Genomic DNA, 25059 nt, shown 5'->3' on the forward strand with positions numbered 1-25059 from the left:
AATTACACAGCTGCACATCATAGAGCATTGCATTAAGCAGAGGAAAACTTTTACTTAGATGATGGTTTCCAAAGACTCATTTCATGGGTGAGAAACAGCCTCAAAACACTGAGGAGTTGTCTCCTCAAAAATCGTACAAGTGAATGAGAGTTAGGAGCCCTGGTCCTGAAACAGGCCTTCTGGAATTGCTGTCACAGGATCACAGGATGTTAGGGGTGGGAAGGGACCTCTGGAGATCTTCAAGTCCTACCCTTCTGACAGAGCAGGACCAGAGAATCCAGCACAGGTCACACAGGAACACATCCAGACAGGGCTGGAAAGTCTCCAGAGAGGAGACTCCACAACCTCTCTGGGCAGCCTGTTCCAGTGCTCTGTCACCCTTACAGTGAAAAAGTTCCTCCTCATGTTGAGGTGGAACCTCCTGTGCTGTAGTTGACATCCATTACCCCTTGTCCTATCCCAGGGCACAAGTGAGCAGAGGCTGTCCCTGTCCCTTCCTTCCTGACCCCCAGCCCTCAGATATTGATAGACACTGATCAGATCCCCTCTCAGTCTTCTCCACTCCAGACCAGAAGCATGTTTCTGTCAGGGAAACATGTCACAAATCCCATGTTTAAAGTCTGCTATCTTGGCTATGTCAAAACTGTAGTGGGAAATAATCTGAAGAAAATGTTCTGAGAACAAAAGCATTTCTGTAATTATGGTTTTTAATGTTGTTTGGCACCACTTAAAAATTGATTTTCAGTATAAAGTGAAACTTTGCCCTCACAGAAAAGGAGCAAACCTGAGCTTCAAAAAAGTACTATAATGTCTAGCTAGTCATGACTGGACTTGAAGATCTTAAAGGTCTTTTCCAAACAAAATGACTGGAACAAAAGGATGGAGAGAGGCTGTTTACTAAAGCATGCAGTGTCAGGACAAGAGGCAATGGCTTTAAACTAGAGCAGAACAGACTTAGATTGGATGTTAGGAACAAGTTCTTTACTCTGAGGGTGGTAGAACACTGGAACAGGTTGCCCAGGGAGGTGGTTGAGGTTCCATCCCTGAAGATATTCGAGCTGAGGCTGGACAGGGCTCTGGGCAACCTGATCTAGTTGAGGATGTCCCTGCTGACTGCAGAGGGGGTTGGACTGGATGACCTTCAGAGGTCTCTTCCAACCCAGACCATTCTATGATAATTCTATGAGTCTATGATTGGATCAGAAAACACTCTTAAGGACATTTAGTTCATTTCTGATTATCTTCCATCTTCTACTAACCTAAAATGTGCTATCAAGACTGTCTAGCAGAAAATAAAATTCTTGAAAGAGAAGTTTTCTGAACAGATCCCAGCTGGTACTTGGGCATCAGTGATGAGGTGAGTTAAGAGGGTGCTTCACGTGCACCCTGCACTTGGAAAGTCACTGCTTCTCTTCTGCTCTTATAATCATGTGGGTTCCAGAACTGCATCTTTCCATCCTTTTAAACAGTTTCATGGCATGGCAGCAGCCATCTCTTCCCCCCAGCAAAATCCTGCTCAAAGCTGTTGCTTGGAGGTTTTGAGCAATTCTGCCATGCCACGCAGTGCATCTGTGGTTCAGGCTAAACAAGGCAGAGCTGAAATCAGACAATACCAAAAACTCCTATCTAAAGATGTAACAAGAACAATGCAAATCAAAAAACTTCAGCACTGGGTTTCAGATTTCTCCACTGAACTGATGCCTGGGAGCACGAGAAGTCTATGAAACTTCCAAGGAGTTTCAATGCAGTTCTTTGAAGAAACAGCAGAGCAGTTGATTGTTCAGTCCCCTGATCTACTTGTAAGCCTTCAGCTCCCTCCTTTCAGTCAACTTCCAGACATAGATAAATTCTTTAAAACAAAACAAAACAAGAAAAATACTATTAATAAAAAGAAAAGTAAAACAGCTTTGACTGTGAGCTCTTTACAAGGAGTCATGTGAAGCCAGCAGCAAAACTCTTGCAGACTCCAGAGGCAGTAGCACCAGGTCTTAGTGGCACCAACTTGGCACTCATGAAGTCATAATGATGAACTTTCCACTGACCTCTGAGAATGTGAATTTTCATGGCTATGAATTTGTTGAGATAAAATGGCCTCAAGCTGCACCAGGGGAGGCTTAGATTAGGTACTAGGAAAAAAAAAATCTTTACTGAAAGAGTGATCAAGCATTGGAACAGGCTCTCATGGGAGGTAGCTGAACCACCATTCCTAGAGATGTTTCAAAAAACCATGCAGACATTCTGCTTCAGGACATGGTTTAGTGGCCATGATGATATTAGGTCAACAGTTGGACTCAATGACCTTAGAGGTCTTTTCCAACCTTCATAATTCTATGGTTCTATCTGCCTTTTTCAAGCATCCAAGGCCATGTCTACAATACACAGACATTGTGGACCTGCAGAAAGAAAAAGGCTCATGCTGAGGACCTAAGATCCACACCAAACACCTTTCAAGAGGTTTTTATTTCATAGCCCTATGGGTTGAACACCTACCAGACTGTGCTTCTGCAGCACATCTTCCAATTTTGTTCCATTTTAAAGGAACCTAGCACACTGATACAGATGCATCTAAAGAATCAGTCAGTCAGGGTTGGAAGGGACCACAAGGATCATCCAGTTCCAACCCCTCTGCCATGGGCAGGGACACCTCACACTACATCAGGCTGGCCAGAGCCTCATCCAGCCTGGCCTGAAACACCTCCAGGGATGGGGCCTCAACCACCTCCCTGGACAACCCATTCCAGGCTCTCACCACTCTCATGGGGAAGAACTTCCTCCTCACGTCCAGTCTTAATCCACCCACTTCTAGTTTTGCTCCATTTCCCCTAGTCCTGTCACTACCTGATAGCCTAAAAAGTCCCTCCCCAGCTTTCTTGTAGCCCCCTTCAGATCCTGGAAGGCCACAAGAAGGTCTCCTCAGAGCCTTCTCTTCTCCACACTGCACAGCCTCAACTCTTTCAGTCTGTCCTCATAGCAGAGGAGCTCCAGCCCTCTGATCATCCTCATGGCCCTTCTCTGGACACCTTCCAGCATGTCCAGATCCCTCTTGGAATAGAGGCTCCAGACCTGGATGCAGTACTCCAGGTGGGGTCTCACCAGAGCTGAGCAGAGAGGGAGAATCCCCTCCCTGGCCCTGCTGGCCACACTTCTCCTGATGCAGCCCAGGCTCTGCTTGGCTTTCTGGGCTGCAAGTGCTCACTGCTGGCTCATGTTGAGCTTCTCATCCACCAGCACCCCCAAGTCCCTCTCCTCAGGGCTGCTCTCCAGCCAGTCCCTGTCCAGCCTGGATTTGTGCTTGGCATTGCCTCCACCCAGCTGCAGGGCCTTGCACTTGGTCTTGTTGAACCTCCTTAGGTTGGCTTGTGCCCACCTCTCCAGCCTGTCCAGGTCCCTCTGGATGGATCCCTTCCCTCCAGCCTGTCTGCTGCACCACACAGAGCTTAGAACACATTCCTGCATTAAAGCCTCTAAAACGAAGGAGTACCAAGGTCACGAAGAGTTTTACCTCCTTCTCAGTTAAGAGGACTCACAGCTTCAATGTGCTTCACACACAAGCAGCAACCTAAAGTGAAGATGAGTTTTATGACAGCAGGCACTGTGTTACTCATCCCAAATATGTTCATTCCCTACCTACTTAACCTTCTTATCTTCAGGATTTTTATTCAATTAGATCTCCAGATTCAGAAAGCTTTTCAGTGTAGCCAAATCTTTTATTTTCAGAAGAGTTTGCCAACTTTGCTGTCTGTTTGACTGACAAGGGTGGTCTTCTCCGAAACAACTTTGAAAAGTATGCATTAAAAAAAAATCATCAGACATCTCATACTGCTTGTGATAAACTGAACCACAGAATCACAGAATGTTAGGGGCTGGAAGGGACCCTGAAAGCTCATCCAGTCCAACCCCCCTGCCAGGGCAGGATCACCTAGAGCAGATCACACAGGAACACAGCCAGGTGGGTTTTGAATATCTCCAGAGAGGGAGACTCCACAACTCCCCTGGGCAGCCTCTTCCAGTGTTCTGTCACCCTCACAAGGAAAACATTTTTCCTCCTGTTTCCATGGAACTTCCTATGCCTCAGCTTCCACCACTGCCCCTTGTGCTGTCATTGGGCATCACCCAGCAGAGCCTGGCTCCAGCCTCTTGGCACTCACTGAGCTCCTTGCCTTCTTCCCTTGGGCTCTCCCTCCTCCTTTCCAGTTTCCTACTTGTCAAAAAGATGAACTTCTCTTCTACAAAAATAATATATAAATGAAGATATTGTGAGTCCCAAACATTAAATACTTAATTTGAACAGGCAGAAAAGACCAGCTACCAGAATTCTACAGTGGTCTGTGAGTTCAGATGTCTCTGCATGCGCATATTGAAGGAAAGGGCAGAAATAATACTTTACAATCTGATGAACAACATATGACACAGAGCATCTAGACTCACAAAAAAGGGTTACAAACTTAGGAAAATACCTGCCAGCTAGAATTCTGTCCCCTCCAACAGTTAAAACAATCAAAAAAAAAGGTACTCATCACTTTCACCAACACAGAATCACAGAATGATTGAGGCTGGGACAGAGCTCTGAGATCATCAAGTCCAGCCTATGACCTAACACCACCAGACCATGGCACTAAGTGCCACATCCAATCTTGCCTTAAACACCTCCAGGGATGGTGACTCCACCACCTCCCTGGGCAGTCCATCCCAGTCTCTAATTCCCCTTTCCAGCAGGAAGTGCTTCCTAACATCCAACCTAACCCTCCCCTGGCACAGCTTCAGGCCATGCCCTCTTGTCCTGTCCCAAGTTGCCTGGGAGCAGAGCCTGACCCCCACCTGACTACAACTTCCCTTCAGGTACTTGTAGAGTGTGCTAAGGTCCCCCCTGAGTCTCCTCTTCTCCAGGCTGAACACCCCCAGCTCCCTCAGCCTCTCCTCATCAGCCTTTCCCTCCAGTCCCTTCCCCACTCTCATTGCTCTCCTCTGGACCTGCTCCAGCCCCTTAAGATCTCTCTTGCAGTGAGTGCCCAGAGCTGCACACAGTGCTGGAGGTGAGGCCTCCCCAGTGCCCAGGACAGGGCAGAATTCCATCCCTGGTGCTGCTGGCCACACTATTCCTGATCCAAGCCAAGATGCCCTTGACAGAACTGTCATCAAGGCCTGGTATATAAATAAACTGGATTAAAGAAGAAAATAATCACTAAGAACTTTACTGAAATTTAGGTGCTGAGCAAAAGGACATTTTCTGAGTACACTGGAAGTCAAAACAAAAAGAATGGTACTGTGCCATCAGCTTCTAGGTAAAATCCTCCCCTGATTTCAACCATAAGCTTTGCTTATGATTCTAGCTTTCATTCTATGGTTCTTATAATGGCTTATAGTAATTTAACCACATTTCTCTCTGGAGCAGAATAGAACATTGCCCTCCATTTCATCATGCAGGGATGGAACTCAGAAACCTGAGTTAAACTGAGAAGAGATAGGAAAGTGTGTGGGGGGGGTGTAAATATGTTTCTCACAGTGTATAGAATTATCCCAATGCAAGCTGCAGATAGAAGCAGCATCTCTGAAAATCACAAGCAGCAAGCTCATCATAAAAATAAGCAAATAAAAAGATTGTGCTTTCAGCAGGCACAAAAGCAAAGTAATAGCAAGCTTGCAAGTATGCCTTAGTTGGAAAAAAAAGGAAAAAAAAAAGAAAAAAGAGTAAAGCTCACAATAAAGTAATGCAGACACCTATTAGATAACCAGTAATTCCCATTTCTGCAAATCCAATGCTTCACCCAACAAAGCAGTCCATGCCAAACTTAATGCTCCACTGCTGCTGCCTTTTCTTCCCCCCAGAGACACAAAACCAAAAGAGAAACGTTCCAGCCAAAGAGATGCCACATTATACTTAGCCCTTTTCACTGAAAACTCAGTTTGTGCTGTGAGAGCTGGGGAAAGACAATCTCTGTAACATGTCACACTGCTGCATTTTCCCTTTTTGAAGAGCTCTTCAACCATTCCTACTCAACTCTCACATATTCCTCACTCAGTAGGGATGGCCTGCCTGTATAAATGACTCTCACAAACCAGCTCTCTCTGCTGCCTCTTTTGGGACTGCACCCCAAGGGGAGGACCAAGCAAGACTGAGCATCCACATCTGCAAGGTCCAAGCTGGAGTGGAGGCAGCAGGCAGGAACTGATTCATGTTTTACTGCAATTGATGTGTGCCTTCCACAAACTACCCATGAGAAGATCACCACAGGTTATGTTTGAAATCTGGAACCTTTCTCCTGCTGCAAATTAAACTCTTCATGCACCTGAAATCTGCTTGCTTACAAACTACAAGCATCTGTAATACAACTACTATGGAGTGGTTTTCTCCAAAGAAATATCCTGGGATCCTTTATCACTGGACAACAACCCAAGAATTAGTCCTTAAAGTGACTGTTAAAAGCCATCCCTCCTGTGCTGAGCTGCTATTACTGTGGAGAAACTTAGCTGTAGGTTTAAGTACCTTCTGGTGGGGGCTGAGTTCCTACAAGCAGATACTTTTTACATGTGTTAACATCCATGCAAAAGAACTGAACAAAATGGGGGGGGAAAAATATGGGATTTCAGAAATGGAATAGAAGGCAGAATAAAATAAGGGAGCAAAACTGAGATAGGGAAGGCTGGATTTGAAACAGGAGGCTGAAAGAAAAATGCTGAAGGGAATTGGCAAAGGGAAATCAGAAAAGCTGGCTTGCAATGGAGCAACATAACCATGCCTTTGTATCTCCCAATAGCCCACTGCATTTTGCTTTTCTATTGAAAGCCTAGGCAAAGTTGGATCTTTAAGGTCCCTTCCAACCCAAACCATTCTATGAACCTAAGTAAAAGCCCTGCAGAGGAGATGTGCAGAAGGCAGATTCATTATCAGCAACCATCAGTAAGAACTGAGAATTTCAAGTATCCGAGACTGAAATCTTTCCATGCACGGCCAAAGAATCAAAACACAACTTGTCTGATAGCCACATCTACAGACCAGAGGGCCAGGGAAAGAGAAAACTTTGAATTAAGCACATCACCAGTCACTACAATTATATTAGGCATGAAGATGTCCCAGAATGCAGAACCTGAATTCTCACTCAGCGCAAGTACCCCGCTGTCCATTTTCACTCTTTCTCACTGGATTTAAGGAAAATATGTTGTGTTTCCAGGCCAGGTAGGACAAAGACATTCAGATTTTTAAACTTCAGCTTCTGCACACTACAGCTGAACATGATCACCTCTCCTGATCACCTTCTGATGCCTGGCAGTGCCCCTTTAACCTCTGTTACTCAATTACCGAACAAGTTGCCTCATTGTGACTCTTTTGAAGGAAGAGTTGTGCCCCTTTGCATGCTGATAAGAAGCACATAAGTATTCACTCCCAGGCAAACAAGTGTCTTGAACAAACTACCAGAGTCTAAAGGTAGGAAGCTGTGGTTAACTTCTCTGCTCTCTTAACCCTTTAGTCCATGCACCGTAACAGCCAGAAGATGGATGCTCCTTCGTCAAAATGAAGCAGAAATAATTGTTCTCTCAGAAGAATGGGCTTTGCAACACAGCAAATCAATCAAATGAGTGGAAGTGAAACACATACCCATTTTCTAGGCCGGCCCCTGGGTCGCTTTTCGCCAGTGGCTTCTGCTTTCTGTAGAGGGAAGAAAGAAACGCAACATATTTTATACCTCAGCCTCGTGTAACAGCCTCTGTAACTACAAACTCCTTTCCTGTAACATTATCCTGGAAGTCTATCTCTTGGGTGGCACGAAGCCCCACTCCTGCCCTCTGGGGTCTCTGCTGGAATGTGATGATGATGTTTCTTCTGACATTTCCTAGCCAGTGTGGCCGGGGGATGCCCAGGCTGTGCCCCAAGGTGCCCCCAGACCTGACCCATACTGCGGCCAGGAGCATGGTGGAGTGTGCCTGGGGACTGGAGCACTGCCTGAGGAGGAGAGGCTGAGGGACCTGGGGCTTTGTAGTCTGGAAAAGAGAACACTTAGAGGGGATTGAATAACTGTTTCTAAGTATCTGAGGGATGGGGGTCAGGAAGGAAGGGAGAGCCTCTGTTCACTTGCGCCCTGGGATAGGACAAGGAGCAATGGATGTAAGATGCAGCACAGGAGGTTCCACCTCAACACAAGGGGGAACTTCTTTACTGTAAGGGTCCCAGAGCACTGGCACAGGCTGCCCAGAGAGGTTGTGGAGTCTCCTCCTCTGGAGACTTTCAAGGCCCTGTCTGGATATGTTCCTGTGTGACCTGCACTAGATTCTATGATCCTGCTCTGGTAGGGGGGTTGGACTGGAAGATCACTTTGGGTCCCTTCCAACCCCTGACATCCTGTGAGCCTGTGCCCACACACATCCAGCAGCTGCTCAGTACCCAAAGCAGTCTGGGGCAGCCTAGACCCATCAGCTATGGGGCATGCAGGCTGTGGATGGGGACACAGGGCAGTCTGGGAATCTAAGAACCACCAATGACATCAAATCCAGCCTTTCTCAGGCTGTCAGAGAGTAAATTAAAAGAGAGTAAATTAAAAATTCAGCCTGTTTCAAGCCTGAACAAAGCAGTCTATAGCAGCCACAGCTCCTTCTTTTACACTCATGATGTTCATGCATGAAATAGATTTGAACTGACTATCACAACGTGGGTATCTGTTCATGCTGGGAAATAACTTCTTTACTTCACATGATATATTCTCTGTAAAGCATATCCTGCATTCTAAGTAAACCCTTCAGGAGTCCAAAACACACCTTCCCTTTTCAGGTTTAAGGTATTGGCATGGAAGGTGCCGTGGAAATAAGCTCTGTATTTATGTAAGACCAGCAGTTGGTCCTGGAGCTTAACATAAAGGAAATGTGAAAGCATCAATTTGCTGTTGGACACTGAGAATACTACCAGTTACAGGCTTTAAAATTAAAATTGCAGGTTATTTTCACAGAATGACAGAAACACTCAGGTTGGAAAAGCCCCTCAGGATCACCAAGGCCAACCCAGAACCCTACTCTACAAGGCTCACCCCTAAACCACAGCCCCAAGCACCACAGCCAAACCACCTTCAAACACAGCCAGGCTTGGGGACTCCACCACCTCCCTGCCCAGCACATTCCAAGCCCTGACCACTCTTGCCCTGAAAAAATGTTTCCTAATGTTCAGTCTAAACCTACCCAGTGTCAGCTTGAGGCCATTCCCTCTTGTTCTATCACTAATGACCTGTGAGAAGAGACCAGCACCAACCTCTCCACAACCTCCTTTCAGGGAGCTGTAGAGAGCCAGGAGGTCTCCCCTCAGCCTCCTCTTTGCCAAACTAACCATCCCCAGCTCCTTCAGTCTCTCTTCATCAGATTTATTCTCCAGGCCCTTCCCAGCTTCCTTGCCCTCCTCTGCCCTGGCTCCAGCACCTCCACATCTCTCTTGGATTGAGCTGCCCGAAACTGGACACAACACTCCAGGTGTGGCCTCCCCAGAGCTGAGTCCCAGGGGACAATCCCCTCCCTGCTCCTGCTGGACACAGCATTTCTAATCCCAGCCAGGATGCCTTTGGCTTTCTTGGCCACCTGGGCACACTGCTGGCTCCTCTTCAGCTGCTTGTCCATTAGCACCCCCAGGTCAGGTCCCTTTCTGCCAGGCAGTTTCCAGCCACACTGCCCCAATCCTGTAGTGTTGCTTGGGGTTGTTGTGCCCCAAGTGCAGTCCCTGGCATTTGGCTTTGTTGTAGCTCATCCTGTTAACAATTGGCCATGGATCCAATCTACCCAAGTCCCTCTGCAGAGAATCCCTACTCTTATGAAGGTCAAACATACTTCCACATTTCCACAAATTGCCTCTTTTTTTTTTTTTTAATTATTTTTTCCAGTTAACTGTATGTGTATTTGATTTGCCCTTAGAAATCAACTGTGGCATTAAATACATCACTTGCTGGTCAATCTCTGTAACATATACTGTAACCTAATGCTGTGTAAATCAGATCCCTCTGAAAGAGAACTTGAGCTGAGGAAGGTAGTGGAGAAATCTCTAACAAAAAAAAAAAAAAACAAAAAACCAAAACCAAAACCAAAACACCTCTAAAAAAAAACCCTGCAATTACTCTGAAATAAATACCTCACCAAGAATAAAGCTGTGAAAAAAATAAAATTCACACTCCTGAAGGGCAAAATTATCACTCAGACTTGTTAAAAGAGTAAACTAGCTGCTTAATCGTCTCTACCAGTGTTCCATGTAAGGTGAAACCCTCTTAAGAGCACACTTGTTAAAGTGCATTTTCTATACACTCTAGCTGTCTGTTTGCAGAGTTTTGTTTCCTTTTAAAGGATGTAAAAAAAAAAATAAAAAAAAGATGTGGTAGCCTTTTGACAAGCTGTAGCCCCTTGCATTTATGTTTAGTTCATGAGACACTGGTCATAAATCTTGAACAGAAAACACCAGTTAAAATCTTTCTTATCAAATCAACACTTGGCATGTTAGCAAAGCACAAATGCCATTTATTTGCATCTCTTATTTTTACCTCAGCTGAAGGAAAGACTCTTTTCCCAAACTCTATGGAGGGGTAAAAAGAAAAAGTAACTTTTTGGAAATGAGAACTACTTTGGTCTCACAATTAAAGTTCCTAACAAACCTGACGTAAATTATAGCTACAGCGTAGTTTGATGGAAAAGAGAACACGAGGATGATCAGAGAGCTGGAGCTCCTCTCCTATGGAGACTCTCCCATGGAGAGTTGGGGTTGTTCAGTCTGGAGAAGAGAAGGCTCTAAGGAGACCTTCTTGTGGCCTTCCAGTATCTGAAGGGGGCTACAGGAAAACTGGTGAGAGATTTTTTTTGGGTGTCAGGGAGTGATAGAACGGGGGGAATGGAGCAAAACTAGAAGTGGGTAGATTCAAATTGGAGGTGAGGAAGAAATTCTTCCCCATGAGGGTGGTGAGACACTGGAACAGGTTGCCCAGGGAGGTGGTGGAAGCCTCATCCCTGGAGGTTTTTAAGGCCAGGCTGGATGTGGCTGTGAGCAACCTGATGTAGTGTGAGGTGTCCCTGCCCATGGCAGGAGGGTTGGAACTGGATGATCCTTGAGGTCCCTTCCAACCCTGACAATTCTATGATTCTATGATTTCTTCAAATAACTCATCATTGCTTCTTGCCACAAACCATCATGCAGTACAACTAACTGCCATGAACAGTGCATCACTTTACCCCCAAGGAAGGTCCATGTCAGAAGTGGCAAGTGTTCCTACTGCCTGGCTTGGATATCAGTTTGTCAAGTGCTTGGTGCACGTTTTTTCAGTGGTCAGGGATTGGAATGTGCTGCCCAGGGAGGTGGTGGAGTCCCCAGGCCTGGATGTGTTTAAAGGTGGTTTGGATGTGGTGCTTGGGGCTGTGGTTTAAGGGTGACCCTTGTAGAGTAGGGTTCTGGATTGGACTTGATGTGATGATGAGGGTCTTTTCCAACCTGAATGTTTCTGTGATTCTGTGATAAAGACATGAAATTCAGGAAAATGTTCTTTTTTTTTTTTTTTTTTCTTTTTTTGTAGTTCTAGAGTTTGCATTTTGCAAACAGTCTTTCATTAGTAGAAGACTATCATTTCTTTTAAACAGTTGAAGAAAGGTTTTATTGTATATCAGACAAATAATTCAACACCTCTCTGTAAAATTTTCAAGCAATTAACAGGAAAAGGAAGATGTAAGTGCCAAAGCATTGCCTTTCCTCTGAAACAGGTATTTGCATAACCAGGAATGTGTCAGCCTGTTGGCTCTCTGTTTTAACTGAAGTGTTGTCTCTGAAGCTAGGGATAAATCCAGAGAGCGCCCAGAGCCACCCAGAGGTAACACAGACTCCCATCTGGGCAGTGAGATGCACGTGCTCCCAGCCTCCCTACATGCAGCTGTCAGTACCTGCTCAATCACACAGGCTCACAGGGTGTTAGGGGCTGGAAGGGACCTCTGGAGATCTTCAAATCCAACCCCCTCTGCCAGAGCAGGACCAGAGAATCCAGCACAGGTCACACAGGAACACATCCACATGGGATGGAAAGGCTCCAGAGGAGACTCCAGAACCTCGCTGGGGAACCTGTTCCAGTGCTCTGTGACCCTCAGAGTAAAGTTCTCCCTCACATTGAGGTGGAACCTCCTGTGCTGGAGTTTCCATCCATTGCCCCTTGTCCTACCCCAGGGCACAAGTGAGCAGAGGCTGTCCCTGTCCCTTCCTTCCTCACCCCCAGCCCTCAGCTATTGATAGACATTGATCAGATCCCCTCTCAGCCTTCTCCTCTCCAGACTAAACAGCCCCAGGGCTCTCAGCCTCTCCTCATCAGGGCAGTGCTCCAGTCCCTCCGTCATCCTGATAGCACTCCTTTGGGACTCTCTCCAGCAGATCCCTGTCCCTCTTGAACTGGGGAGTCCAGAACTGGATGCAATATTCCAGGTGGGACCTCACCAGGGCAGAGTAGAGGGGGAGGAGAACCTCCCTGGATCTGCTGGACACACTCCTCAATGCACCCCAGGATCCCAATGGCCCTCTTGGCCACAAGGGCACAAAAGGCAGATGCTGCCTTCACCCTCTAAAGCACTTTTTGAAATTGAGATGTGTTTGGTCAGAGTTTTCCTAACGTTTGGTGCTAGGTTTTGACATGACCTTGCTCTCTACAGCTAAACCACACACTCGCCAAACGTAAAGGGAGGGCTGGGTATGTGATCAAACACAAGCCCATCCTCCTGAATGAACAATCAGGACATTTCTTATGACCAGCAATAGGAATGCATGGCTTCTGTGAGGTCACACTGTAGGTACAGATTGAGATTTACACTCAGGGGAGGAAGGTGGCCATTCACTCACTGCTGTCTGGAAGGCAGCTAACAGTCCCCAGGCAGATTTCACAGAATCAGATATTCAGTCAGGGTTGGAAGGGACCTCAAGGATCATCCAGTTCCAACCCCTCACACTACATCAGGCTGCCCAGAGCCTCATCCAGCCTGGCCTTAAACACCTCCAGGGATGGGACCTCAACCACCTCCCTGGACAACCCATTCCAGGCTCTCACCACTCTCATGGGGAAGAACTTCCTCCTCACGTCCAGTCTTAATCCACCCACTTCCAGCTTTATTCCATTCCCCCCAGTCCTATCACTACCTGATAGCCTAAAAAGTCCCTCCCCAGCTTTCTTGTAGCCCCCTTCAGATCCTGGAAGGCCACAAGAAGGTCACCTCGGAGCCTTCTCTTCTCCAGACTGAACAGCCCCAACTCTTTCAGTCTGTCCTCATAGCAGAGGAGCTCCAGCCCTCTGCTCATCCTCATGGCCCTTCTCTGGACACCTTCCAGCATGTCCAGATCCCTCTTGGAATAGGGGCTCCAGAACTGGACACAGTACTCCAGGTGGGGTCTCACCAGAGCAGAGCAGAGGGGGAGAATCACCTCCCTTGCCCTGCTGGCCACACTTCTCTTGCTGCAGCCCAGGCTCTGGTTGGCTCTCTGGGCTGCCAAGTGCACACTGACAGCTCCTGTTGAGCTTCTTGTCCACCAGCACCCTCAAGTCCCTCTCCTCAGGGCTGCTTTTCAGCCAGTCCCTGCCCAGCCTGCAATTCACCTAAGCCCTGTACCATGGGGCTATCAAGCCCTGCTTCCAAACAGCTGCTGTCAGCAACCATAAGATTTGCCTGCCCATCATCTTTGCCTCCTGGTTGCATAAATGTGCCCTGCCCAGACAGAAACTGAGGCTGTACTACTGAAAGCAACTAACAAGACAAGACAAGTATAAATAATTGAATAACTATGAAGTGCTCTTTGAGCATCTATCTGTTGTCAAGGAAGATCTCAAATGCAACAATACAGATTTGGAGAACTCTGTCCACTTTGCAAAATGATCTACTGGGGATCTCAGTAAAAATGTGTCGGAGCTGCAAGTATGAGTGACATATACAAGAGTTCTTGTAAAGAAAATCACTGTTGTCAAACTCTGTCAAAAGACCTTGCCCATAATATGCCCCTCTCCTTTCTTAACAGAAAGTTAGGCATTGGATAGATACCAAAACATCACACTTCCCATGTCCTATTTAACCCTGTGGAGAAGGATCTGGGAGTCCTGGTGGATAAGAAGTTTTGCATGAGGCAGCAATGTGCCCTGGTGGCCAAGAAGGCCAATGGGATCCTGGGGTGCATTCAGAGGAGAGTGTCCAGCAGAGCCAGGGAGGTTCTCCTCCCCCTCTACTCTGCCCTGGTGAGATCCCACCTGGAATACTGCATCCACTTCTGGGCTCCCCAGTTCAAGAGGGACAGGGATCTACTGGGGAGAGTCCAACAGAAGGCTACAAGGATGCTGAAGGGACTGGAGCACTGCCTGAAGAGGAGAGGCTGAGAGCCCTGGGGCTGGTTAGTCTGGAGAGAAGACCAAGAGGGTCTCTAATCAATGTCTATAAATAGATGAGGGCTGGGGGTCAGGAAGGAAGGGACAGGGACAGCCTCTGCTCACTTGTGCCTGGGATAGGACAAGGGGCAATGGATGTCAACTACAGCACAGGAGGTTCCACCTCAACATGAGGAGAAACTTCTTTACTGTGAGGGTCCCAGAGCACTGGAACAGGCTGCCCAGAGAGGTTGTGGAGTCTCCCTCATTGGAGACTTTCCAGCCCTGTCTGGATGTGTTCCTGTGTGACCTGTGCTGGATTCTCTGGTCCTGCTCTGGACTCAAAGATCTCCAGAGGTCCCTTCCAACCCCTAACATCCTGTGATCCTGTGATTTTAATTCTAAACAGAGCTCAGTCTCCTGCTGCTTCTCCCATCTTGCTCACAATACCTGATTTTGAGGTCTATTTTTCACCTTCAACAACCACGCTACAATCACTTGATAAATCTGACCTTGTTTTCCCTTTAAGCCTGTAATAGCTAGTGTTGGTGAGAATGAATGAAGCATGGAGAAGCCAAATAGATTTTCATGAACCAATTTAGAGCAGAGTCCTGGTCACATGTGCCTTTTTTTTTTTCCCTTTTGTTACCTTTGGACTGTTTAACTCAGGACGTGCCTTTCTACTAAACTCTGGCCACGTAACGTAGAGACACACAAAGTGTAGTCACACTACCCATAAGTGTAGTCACACAAAGTATCCTGAGTTCTGGTTTTCAGAAGGTATTTCAAAATCTGGAGTTGTTTTCAGTGAATTTCACTGCCTCCACAACTGCAACAAAACTCAGGATACTTCAACTGAAGGCAAATTTTGCTGAAGTGTTTACTTTTGGATATTCCTGTCTTCAGAGACAAACACATAGTAGCCACTACTCCTTCTTTTTTTAACCTTACAATTGTGTTTCCTCCTTCCAAACTGGAGAGCATTTATGTCTATACAGTATTTTTGTCAAGCCCAACTACAGCAGCTAAATAAAGAGTAGCCCCTTGAATGCTTAAGGGAAAGGTGACGGGGTGGGAATACAGCTTCACCTAACAAATAAAACTCAACCAGAGGACACCCAAGAAACTAAAAAGGAGCATCCCTGCTAAGATTTTCCCTCAAAAATCGTCACCTTTTTTTTTTTTGGGGGGGGGGGAAGGGAAGTTCACTTTTTTTTGCTGATTTTTTCAGAAATATTTTAAATGGATAACAGAAAGACTTCAGTAACCGCCTAATTGTAGGGTCCTGAGTGTAAGGTGATTAACAGCCTTTGTGTGCCTGTATCTTCTCATCTTGTAACATGTTTTGCTTGAGGAAAAAAAAATTAAACAGCTGAGAAACAGTTTGGTGGTGTTTTGTTTTTGTTTTTTTTTTATATATATATATATATATATATATATATATATATATATATATATATATATATATATATATATAATGCAGTTTCCCTTTTGTGTCCAGTTAGGCATGTGTGTGATATGTGAGGCTTTTACAAAACAAAACCAAACCAAACCAAACCGCATAAAGTACCTAAAATTAGGAGTAATTGCCACATTATTAGCTGCCCAATTGGTTTTGCAACACTCTGTATGCATTGTCAAGTTTCACGTTCCTAATTTCCTAACAAGCACAGTTTGTTTTCAGACGCCCCAAGGCCAGTTTACTAAGACCAAACACAAGCTCTGAAAACTAAAAGAAACAAACAAACAAAATAAAATATTAAACAAATAACCAACGCCACCAACCAAGAAATTTTCAACACACAACTGCAACCACCATTCCAAGGGTAAACTGCCCCTCAACTGCTTTAAAGGGCAATTTCCTTTTTGAAGCCTAACAAAACACAAAGCCCCGGCTCTGGAGTAATAATTTTAACTCCCTGCCTGTTTGTGCAATACATTTTTAATTGTGATGTGTAGTGGTTTGCAAGAGAACACCCCATCAATTAATCATGAGTGCCTTCTCATGGCTGCTCACTGGGCTCTCCTGGCCGACGTTTATCTTACATGTTGTGAACACTCTTAATACATTTCAATGAGCTCCCTTTGAAAGACCCAGGCCACACACACCCTTTCTTCAGAAACCCTTGCAATTTCCAGTTGTGTGGCTAGCACACAGGTTCACATATAAGTTAGCCTTCTGAGAGCTCAGGCAGGATGTAGAATGCTTTAAATAAATATATGGATGCATATGGGTGTGTTAAACATGTTTACTACAGAATCCAACTTACAGCTCCCTCTTCCAAGAGGGGGACAACAACCCTTTACCACCAAATGAAGCTTTCTTACAGTGCCAAAACCTTTCCATTCATGTTGCTGTTAGTCAGACTACTGGAATTAATATTACATTAAAAAAAAGATACTTTGAGATGCCTGGTGAGAAGGTGAAGCGTTTTAGACAGGGTTAATTATCAATTTGGAAAAAGAGTTAAAATATTTATTTGAAACATGATCTCAATGACTTTCTTCCAGTAAGGCTTTTTAAGTGTTTTAGAGGATTTATCAAACATTTATTACTTTTATCTGCAAGCCCAGAAACAAGTAAGACTTGCAATTACATATCCCTCAGAGGGTTTTTTTTAATGATAAAAAAAGACATGTGGTCAATTTTTTTCCATTATCAACACCCAGAAGGGTTTGCTTTTAATTAGAGCAGTAAGCTGACGCCTTCTGAAAAATCAGAATGTTACAATGAAATTGCTCACTTGGTAAATTAGGTATAAAAAAAAAAAACCAACTAGATGCACCAGAATCATCTGGAAAGCTCTTGATTTGATACAGCCACATACATACACGAATGCTTTTGAGTTATTTTCCTTGTGTACCAATTTCCAAATTGCTCATATACATGAAGCGATGTCAATATTTCTTTGAGAACTATCTTTTTGAAACACTTTTTTTTTTAGTTTAATCTTTTCACAAATATTTCCTCTACGAAAGACATCACCCCTCAGAGTAATATTTAAAATACTAAAGCTCACATTTAGATTTTTCTGAACTAATACAAAGCTTATCTCGCTTTTGAAGAGGAAAATTTAAACTCTTTACAAGTGAATCTGAGGAACCTTTTTACTATATAAAGCAAAAATTCAGCACTAGGTTGCAGAGTGGTTTTGATGCATTGAAAATACTTAACCTGTAAAGCATTTTTTTTTTTTTACTAATTCATTTATTTCTTGACGAAATATACTTCTTCCCAGCTCAGAAAGTGGGGAAAAAAATAAAATTGATATTTAAAGAGACTTTAAGGGAAACATCCCTCAAACAAATGTTGAAAAACTCTTTGAACAAAACAGACACAAAACCATAGCCACCCCATATTAGTATTTACCAGTAGCTGCTATAACACTGAAAAATATCCAACTTCGTGTGGTCATATTGAAAAAGGAACCACAATTAGATGAGGCCACAAGATACCTTTCCACATTTTGTCACAGATGACTTGCAAGACACTTAAGCACTACAGTTCACTATCAGATTTTGTAAGGTTTTTTGCTTCCAATGGAGCAGCTGTAAATTAGTGCTAACTGCTGTGTAACCATCAACATAAACAAACCTCCGGTATTCATTTTCAAGCCTGTACACAGCTATTTACCTTCACTCAACTAATTCCCACAGAAAGATATAGTTTGCTTTGATAAGCAGAGTGCTCTGGTGCTCAGCTTTCCCCAAATCAAATAAAATCAAGTGACATTTTTCACGTTTTACTTGTGATGTGAAGTCCATGCACTGAAGGGTCAGGTCAGGGAGCTTCTCCTAGAGCTAAGAGCATTCAGAACCACCAGAATAAAAATTTGCTCCCGTCATCAAGCAGCAGAAGTGGTTCAGAAGGCTAACAGCACTTCAAGTAAAGTCTCTTTGAAACTGATTACTGAACAAGACACGGTAAGCTTTTAACATAAGTCACAGTTTACTTTATCATCTCATTTTAAAGCTGTAAATTTCAATATGTGCACTTATTTCCATCAACACATAATTGGATTTACTTCTAATTAACCTGGGTTTGACAAAAGACTTAGCGTTAATATACAGATTTGGTCCATAACAGTAATGACTGTAAGTGGACAAGAAATTAATCTCTTTAAAAAACCTTAATTGATAAAATAATATCCTTCCTAGATACAGGAGATCTCAGTAAATATCATCAAACACATGGTATTATTTCACCAATCTGTATGCTATTCAAAAAGCAAACTGGCTTTACAGGATCAGTGCCCAGAGTCTTCATGCACGTTAATTCTAACCTTAAAAATTTAAAATACTTTCCATTATTAAAAGGGTTTCAGCCCCACAGTTCACACAGACTAAATTATTGGATTTTTTGCTACCAGTCGATTAAAAAATTGTATTAGGATCTCTCTCTGTCTTTATGAATCTCACCTTCTGAGCTGCTTTAGAGGGACTCTTGTTTTTGCTTCCTTTGGGTCTTCCTCTTGGTCTTTTAGGAGATGGCTCACCAGTTGGTTCCTAAATACAGGAAAACATTCTATTGTGGCAAATGGCTACAAATAACCCAGCAGATCTGAAGGGTAAACTGTAACTGAGAAGTTCCTTAAAACAAATAAATTAACACTAAAAATAAACCCCACAGTATCTGAAATGCAGCATGAAACACTGAACAACTCGATGTAAAGGGAACAAAATACATATACATTTTCCACAGTAAAAGAATTAACTTCCCTTACAATTGCATACAAAACTTTTAAGCTTTCATATTCCAGCATTTAACTGTTGAAAACATATCCTTAAAATAAGATGGATATGATCTCCCTCGTGTTAGAGTGATCATTTGAAAATTAATACAATTATCCATTACATTGCAATTGCATTTCATCTTAACAAGATAGGATTAGCACACACAATTCCTAGCACAGTTTTCCTGGGGGTAAAAAAAAGGGAAAGGACTGAAAAACTGTGAAGTTCAGACTCTTTTCTCTCTCAAGAGCACAAGTTTTTTGGAGGGATTTTTTTTTCTGCTGTGCTGCAGTCAGCATTATATTCACATCTATTCTTACCATAATTGATTTGTATTGAAAAGCAAAAGTTGTTTGCTGTTTTTTTTTTTCTCAAATAGAGCACTAGCAAGCCAAAAAACCTCCATGAAAGAAAACATCCGAAACAAAACCCCAGCTCTTAAATGACTCTGAAAGGAACACTAATTATTTTAGCTACTTTCTTAACTAGCTTCTCTGCCTGACAGTAAACACCAGTCCTTTAAAAATGGGTATGAATTAGTAAGAGTTCAGACTCCAAATATTTATTCAGCGAATCATAAATATTGTAAAACTCTTCTAGCCTTAAATATTACACATTTAATTCAGGTTACAGGATACGGGCAAAACTTAATTAAATGCCGTTTGTTAACTTAAACCAGATTAAAACCCTTTCACAGCTTTTTCATTCCCGGGTAGGTTAAGGGGAGGCTGGCAGAGGGACTCCCCAACTGCTCCAGCCCTCAGTGGCGAGGAGCCTCGCAGGCACCGCACAGCTGGACTGAACACGTTTAAAGAGACGCACTTTTCTTTCTCTTCCATACATTCAAAAGCTACAGGAGGAAACAAAGAAAGAAAAAGAAAAAAGAAGACAAAAAAAGAAGATAAAAAAGGAAGCCCCGGCAGAGGGCTGATGCCAGCCTCTGGGGCTGAGCAAGGGCAGCCCGGAGGGGAAAGCGGGACAGGGGGCAGCGCCCGGAGGCATTGCGGTGAAATATGTGTCACTGAGGGCAGAGCGGGAAAAAACAGGGGCTCCGCTTTTATGGCTTTCCAAAAAGTACTTTCTGTGCAATCTGCAGGAGCACATCGGTGGGAGAGGCGGGGAGAAAAGCAGCCGGGTCACCCCCAACCCCCCTGGCTGCGCCGTTCAGCTCCCCGCCGTGTTTTCGGAGCCCCTCACAGGTTCTCGTGGCTGATGCTTAAATGAATGGGAGTAAACACTCCTAAAGCCCGCAGAAGCTCTCTTTAAAATGAGCTCGACAGGCAGCCCTGCTTCCCAGTTGTGACTTCCGAGGGAGGCACGGAAAATGCCGCGAACAACTCGGCGCTGCCCCCGCGAAGCTGCCGCCTTCACTGGTTGCATCCCCAGGCAAAATCCCCCCTCGGCGGCGCCGGCGGAGGGGCCGCCTCGCCCGGCAGTGGGGTCTGGGGGCAGCTCGGCGCTTCCACGCGATGCGACAATGGCACTTCGGGAGAGAGAGCCGGGGGGTGGGGGGCATAATGCACCGATCTAGCAATCTCGGCGAGGATTCAGGTCTTGCAAGTCGAAAATAGGAGCCCAGTGCGTCCCTTTTCGGAGCCCAGGAGGGGGCCGTGGGTGCGAGTGGGAGGGAGGCGGGCTCCGCTCCCCGCGCCGAGACCCAGGAACACTTCCCCTCGCCTCGACCTGCTTGGGAAAGCGCCGGAGCAAAGGCAAAAGGTGTTGCAAATACAGGACAAGCCCCCTCCGGCTACCTCCCCCACCTCCATCGGCAACAGGGGCACCTCTCTGCATATGATGACGGGGGCGGGGGGGGGTGGGGGGGTGGGGGGTGGGGAAGAGGGGGGGGACGCCAGGGTAAAAAAAAAAAAAAAAAAAAAAAAAAAAAGAAAGAAAGAAAAAAAAAACCTATGCGACTTTCTAGTCACTCTCCTCTCCCCCTACCCCAAGATCTAGGGGCAGTCAGGGGTTGGGCTGGTCAAGCTCGGAGGCGGCAGCAGCCCCCGGTGGGACTCGACACACGCACGCACACACACACACACACACACACAGATTGAGACATTGCAAGGGCTGAGAGAGGAGGGAGACAGGAGAGCCCCGTTCCCTGCTCCTCGCTTTCGCAATTTCAAAATCAGCTCGAAATGACCCAGCGAGCGCTGGTTGGTCGGAGCCGCGCTGCTCCATGTTCCCCATTTACATTGAAAAGCCCCAAGTCCCTGCCTGCACAATAGTGAAAGTCCCGAGGAGGCTCGGCGCTGGGGCACCGGCAGGCAGGGTCCTCCCGCCGGGGCGTCCGGCGGAGCCCCCACGCTACGCCGCGGCACCAGCTTGCCGGGAAGCAGCGCACAACAAAGCCCCCCGCCCCGGCTCCAGGACTCGTTCACTTGCAGCGTAATACGTACATGTACATGCCTATAATACTATAGATCTGCGGCTCTACGTATCTATACGATACTGACTTGTGGTTGCTTCCTGGGTCTGCCTCGTCCTCTCTTCTGAGGCTCTGCGGTTGCAGGTTGCTCCTGGGCAGCAGTGGAAGGCTGACCGGGTCCCTCACCTTGTGCACTCATGGTGACTTCTGCTGCTCAGCCTTAAACCAGTCTCTCCAAAGCACCTTGGAAGGGGGGGAATCAAAACGAGCTCTTGCTGCTTTTGCTGCTCGCTGCCACCACCACACCGGACGTCCTGGTGCTGCCAAAAAGGAGAAGAGAAGGGGAGGAGGAGGAGGAGGAGGTGATGGTGGTAGTGGTGCTGGTGGTGGTGGAAGAGGAGGAGGAATGAATTTCTCTTACAATTTAGGGAATGGTTAGTAACATGAAGCAATTCAAAAGAAGGGAGGCGGAAAAAAAAATAGACGAAGAAGAACAGGCAGAGTAAATTGCGACCCCCGAAATAACACGGAGGGGAGGGAAATACGCCGAGGGTAGTCGGAGCAAACCAAGAAGGGAAAGAAATCCTACAAATTGAAAGCAAGTGGTGGCTATCGCGCTTAGATCGGATCAGGACAAATTAAGATAAGACACACTGAAAACGGACTGAGAACAGTGCACAATCTTGCCAGAAGCATGCACCCTGGGAAGACGGGGGATTTCGACAGCAATGGGAGCAGCGGGCAGAAAGAGCGATCATTTAAAAAATAATAATAGTAAAACGATTTAGGAGATTGGAAAAGAGGGGAAAGAAAGAAAAGGGGGGGGGGGGGCGGTCCTGGGTTCGTGTCTGTGATGCGAGCTGCTGGGACTGGAAATATTATTATGCGAGTCCTGCCCACGGACTAAACTAGGATGAGGGGGTTTAAAAAAAATGGGGGGGGGGGAGATAAACCACCTTTACACGAGGGTGGAAATAACAGGAGGGGGCTGGGGGGGAGAAAGGGAAAAAGAAGAAAAAAAAAAAAAAAAAAGGAGGAGGCAGAGCAGAAACCCAGCGACCGGGAGCTGGCGGCCGGCCAGATAAAACACAAGCAGCACGGCAGCCGGGGCAGTGGCGGCCGAGCACGCCGCGGCCGCCTCACGTGTCCCGCACCGGCCCGGCCCCGCCGCCGCGGCAGGTTTAAAGGGCCAGGCCGGAGTCCCGGCGCTCCGGCCCGCGCCCGGAGCGCCTTTCGCGCAGCGGTGCAGGGGCAGACAGACAGATAGACAGATACCGGCTGCCCTCCCTCTCCCCCCGCTCACTCGCCTCCGCGGGCGGGCGGAGGAGCGCGCGGCGCGGGGCAGCGCCGGTCGCAGCTCCGTGGCCGCGGCCGCTACACGTGGGCGCCCCGCCGCCGAGCAGCGGAACAAAGGCGGCCGGGCCGGGGCCGCCCCTGGGCCGGGCCCGCCGGGCGCCAGCAGCGCGGCTCCTCCGCTGACGGTGCGGCCGGCAAGGGAGGCGCTGCCATTGTGCCCGGGCGGCGGTGGCGGCTAGCGCAGGCTGTGGTGGGTTCGGCGCCTCCAGGGACGGCAGCCGCCAGGGTAGGATGCGGGCTGTGTAACCCGACAGCGCGTCGGAGCTTTCCAGCCGGGACGGTAACTGCCACAGGGAATGACCTTTGTCGGAAGAGCACTGCCCCGACATTTTTCCCACGAGCGCGACACCGCTGCGAGCTGCCGGTCTTCCCGGGCTCCTTAAGCAGGGTGTCCCACACGGCCTCTCCCCGTGTGCTCGTTCCTCTCCCGGGCAAATCGGGGTTAGCCGCCCCTTCGCTCTGCCATAAGGAGGTCACCAGAACTAGGAGAGGACCCGCTAGGGGAGGACCGCGGTTTCTGTGCGTTTGATGCGCCTGGGCTCCATGCGCGATGTGGCATTTTCCCCCAGTCCCACACCTCCCTCAAGGTGTGGGCAGAGAGCGAGCCACCCCTGGAACTGTCTCCTCATATCCTTCCCTTACCCGGGTGTGGACAAACACAAGAGAGCTCTTTGAAGGAAATAAAAACGTTGCATTGTCAGCTGTAATGCTGAAGAGGGCAGAGATACTGCTGAAAGGCTCCTTGTCCTGCCTGTCTAGATACACCCAGTTCTCCTGGTGCCTTGTAAATTCTTACCTGTCTACAGATAAAGAAACAATCGGGCAAAAAGTACGTGCTAGCGCTGATGGGCAAGGACTGCGCTGAGGAGACAGCTGAGTTGTTTTCTGTGGGATAGGAAAAGTACACTGCAGACAGATGGACTAGAGAAAGAGTAATCCTAGAACGCTTCTTAAAGCCGAAAAAATACTCCCAAAGTGTTCTTAATCCAATCGTGAGCCTCCTGAAGCCTGCTTCCCTCCCATTCCCAAAAGCAAGCCGCTATGGGAGATGGACACAGTCCACCTGTTAAACCTCACAGCCATCAGAAAACTCTTGCAGTCCCAACTATACTTTGTGGCATATTCAGTTCCCGTCCCACCATGAAGAAATCTGCAGGACCCTATGTCCATGCTGTACATCAAAAAAAAAATATTATGTTGCTGCTTGAGATCAGGATTCCAAGCAGAGGCTGTGAAGTCTATGGTTTAAAGGCTACCAGTAAATAACTTTTATAATATTCATTAATCTTCTCTGAAGCATATTCACACATCCATTTCTCTGGAAGAACTGGTACATGCAACTGCTGAAAGACTGTAGTTCCAAAACTGCAGTCTCCACAGATTCATGCTGTGTGGGCTATTAATAGTTTCATTAGTTTTCCTTTGATTAGTTCTAATAAAACCCCCACAATCAACATTTTTTTTTACATACAGCCATAAGCAAATTATCTTCATGTGGGAGAACTCACTGTTTGAAGGCTGTTCTGGACATGAAAGGTCTTGGCACTTGCACTGTGCCCAGTACAACAGAGTCTGGGTCTTTCTTTCTAAGGATGTCTGCCCACAAGAATTCGTACCAGAGATCAAAATGTCTATGGTTCTTTCATTTATTTGAAACTGTCTTGATTCCCTCTTTAACCAAAAGCTCTTAAAGTGGCATGATATCCCTGATGGCAGCTCCATGGAGGGATACAAACCTGCCAATACTAACCCAAAACTCTGTTCTTACAATATTTATATCCAATGTAGATATATTACAATATTTATTTTCCTGCTGGAAAGCAGCTCCACAGAGAAAGACCTTGGAGTGCTGGTGGACAGCAAGTCCTCCATGGAACAACAGTAATGCTTTTGTGGCCAAGAGAGCCAATGGGATCCTGGGATGTATCAGGAAGGGTCTAGGGAAGTTCTTCTACCTCTCTACTCTGCCCTGCTGAGACCACAGCTGCAATCCTATGTCCAGTTTTGGGCTCCCCAGTTCAAGAGAGAGAGAGACCTGCTGGAGAGAGTCCAAGGGAGAGCCAGGAGGATGCTTAGGGGACTTGAGCATCTCCCCTGTGAAGAGAGACTGAGAGCCCTGGGACTGTTTAGTCTGGAGAAGAGAAGGCTGAGAGGGGATCTGATCAATGTCTATCAATATCTGAGGGGTGGGTGTCAAGTAGAGGGGAGGCCAGCCTCTTTTGGGTGGTTCACAGTGATAAGCCAAGGAACAATGGGTTCAAACTAGAACACAGAAGA

The 25059-nt window shown here is 46.4% G+C and overlaps 1 protein-coding gene across 1 annotated transcript; it reads right to left on the reverse strand.

Annotated features, from left to right (window-relative positions):
- Positions 1 to 5357: 5357 nt before the first annotated feature.
- Positions 5358 to 21625, reverse strand: HMGA2 (high mobility group AT-hook 2). The gene is made up of 4 exons (XM_054399861.1): positions 21515 to 21625; positions 18744 to 18830; positions 7589 to 7645; positions 5358 to 5441 (listed from the first exon to the last, which is right to left on the reverse strand). Exons 1-4 carry the CDS (start codon positions 21623 to 21625, stop codon positions 5358 to 5360), a joined length of 339 nt encoding a protein of 112 aa, XP_054255836.1.
- Positions 21626 to 25059: the final 3434 nt, after the last annotated feature.

This window comes from Indicator indicator, chromosome 3, assembly GCF_027791375.1.
Source record: "Indicator indicator isolate 239-I01 chromosome 3, UM_Iind_1.1, whole genome shotgun sequence".
Lineage (NCBI taxonomy): Eukaryota > Metazoa > Chordata > Aves > Piciformes > Indicatoridae > Indicator > Indicator indicator.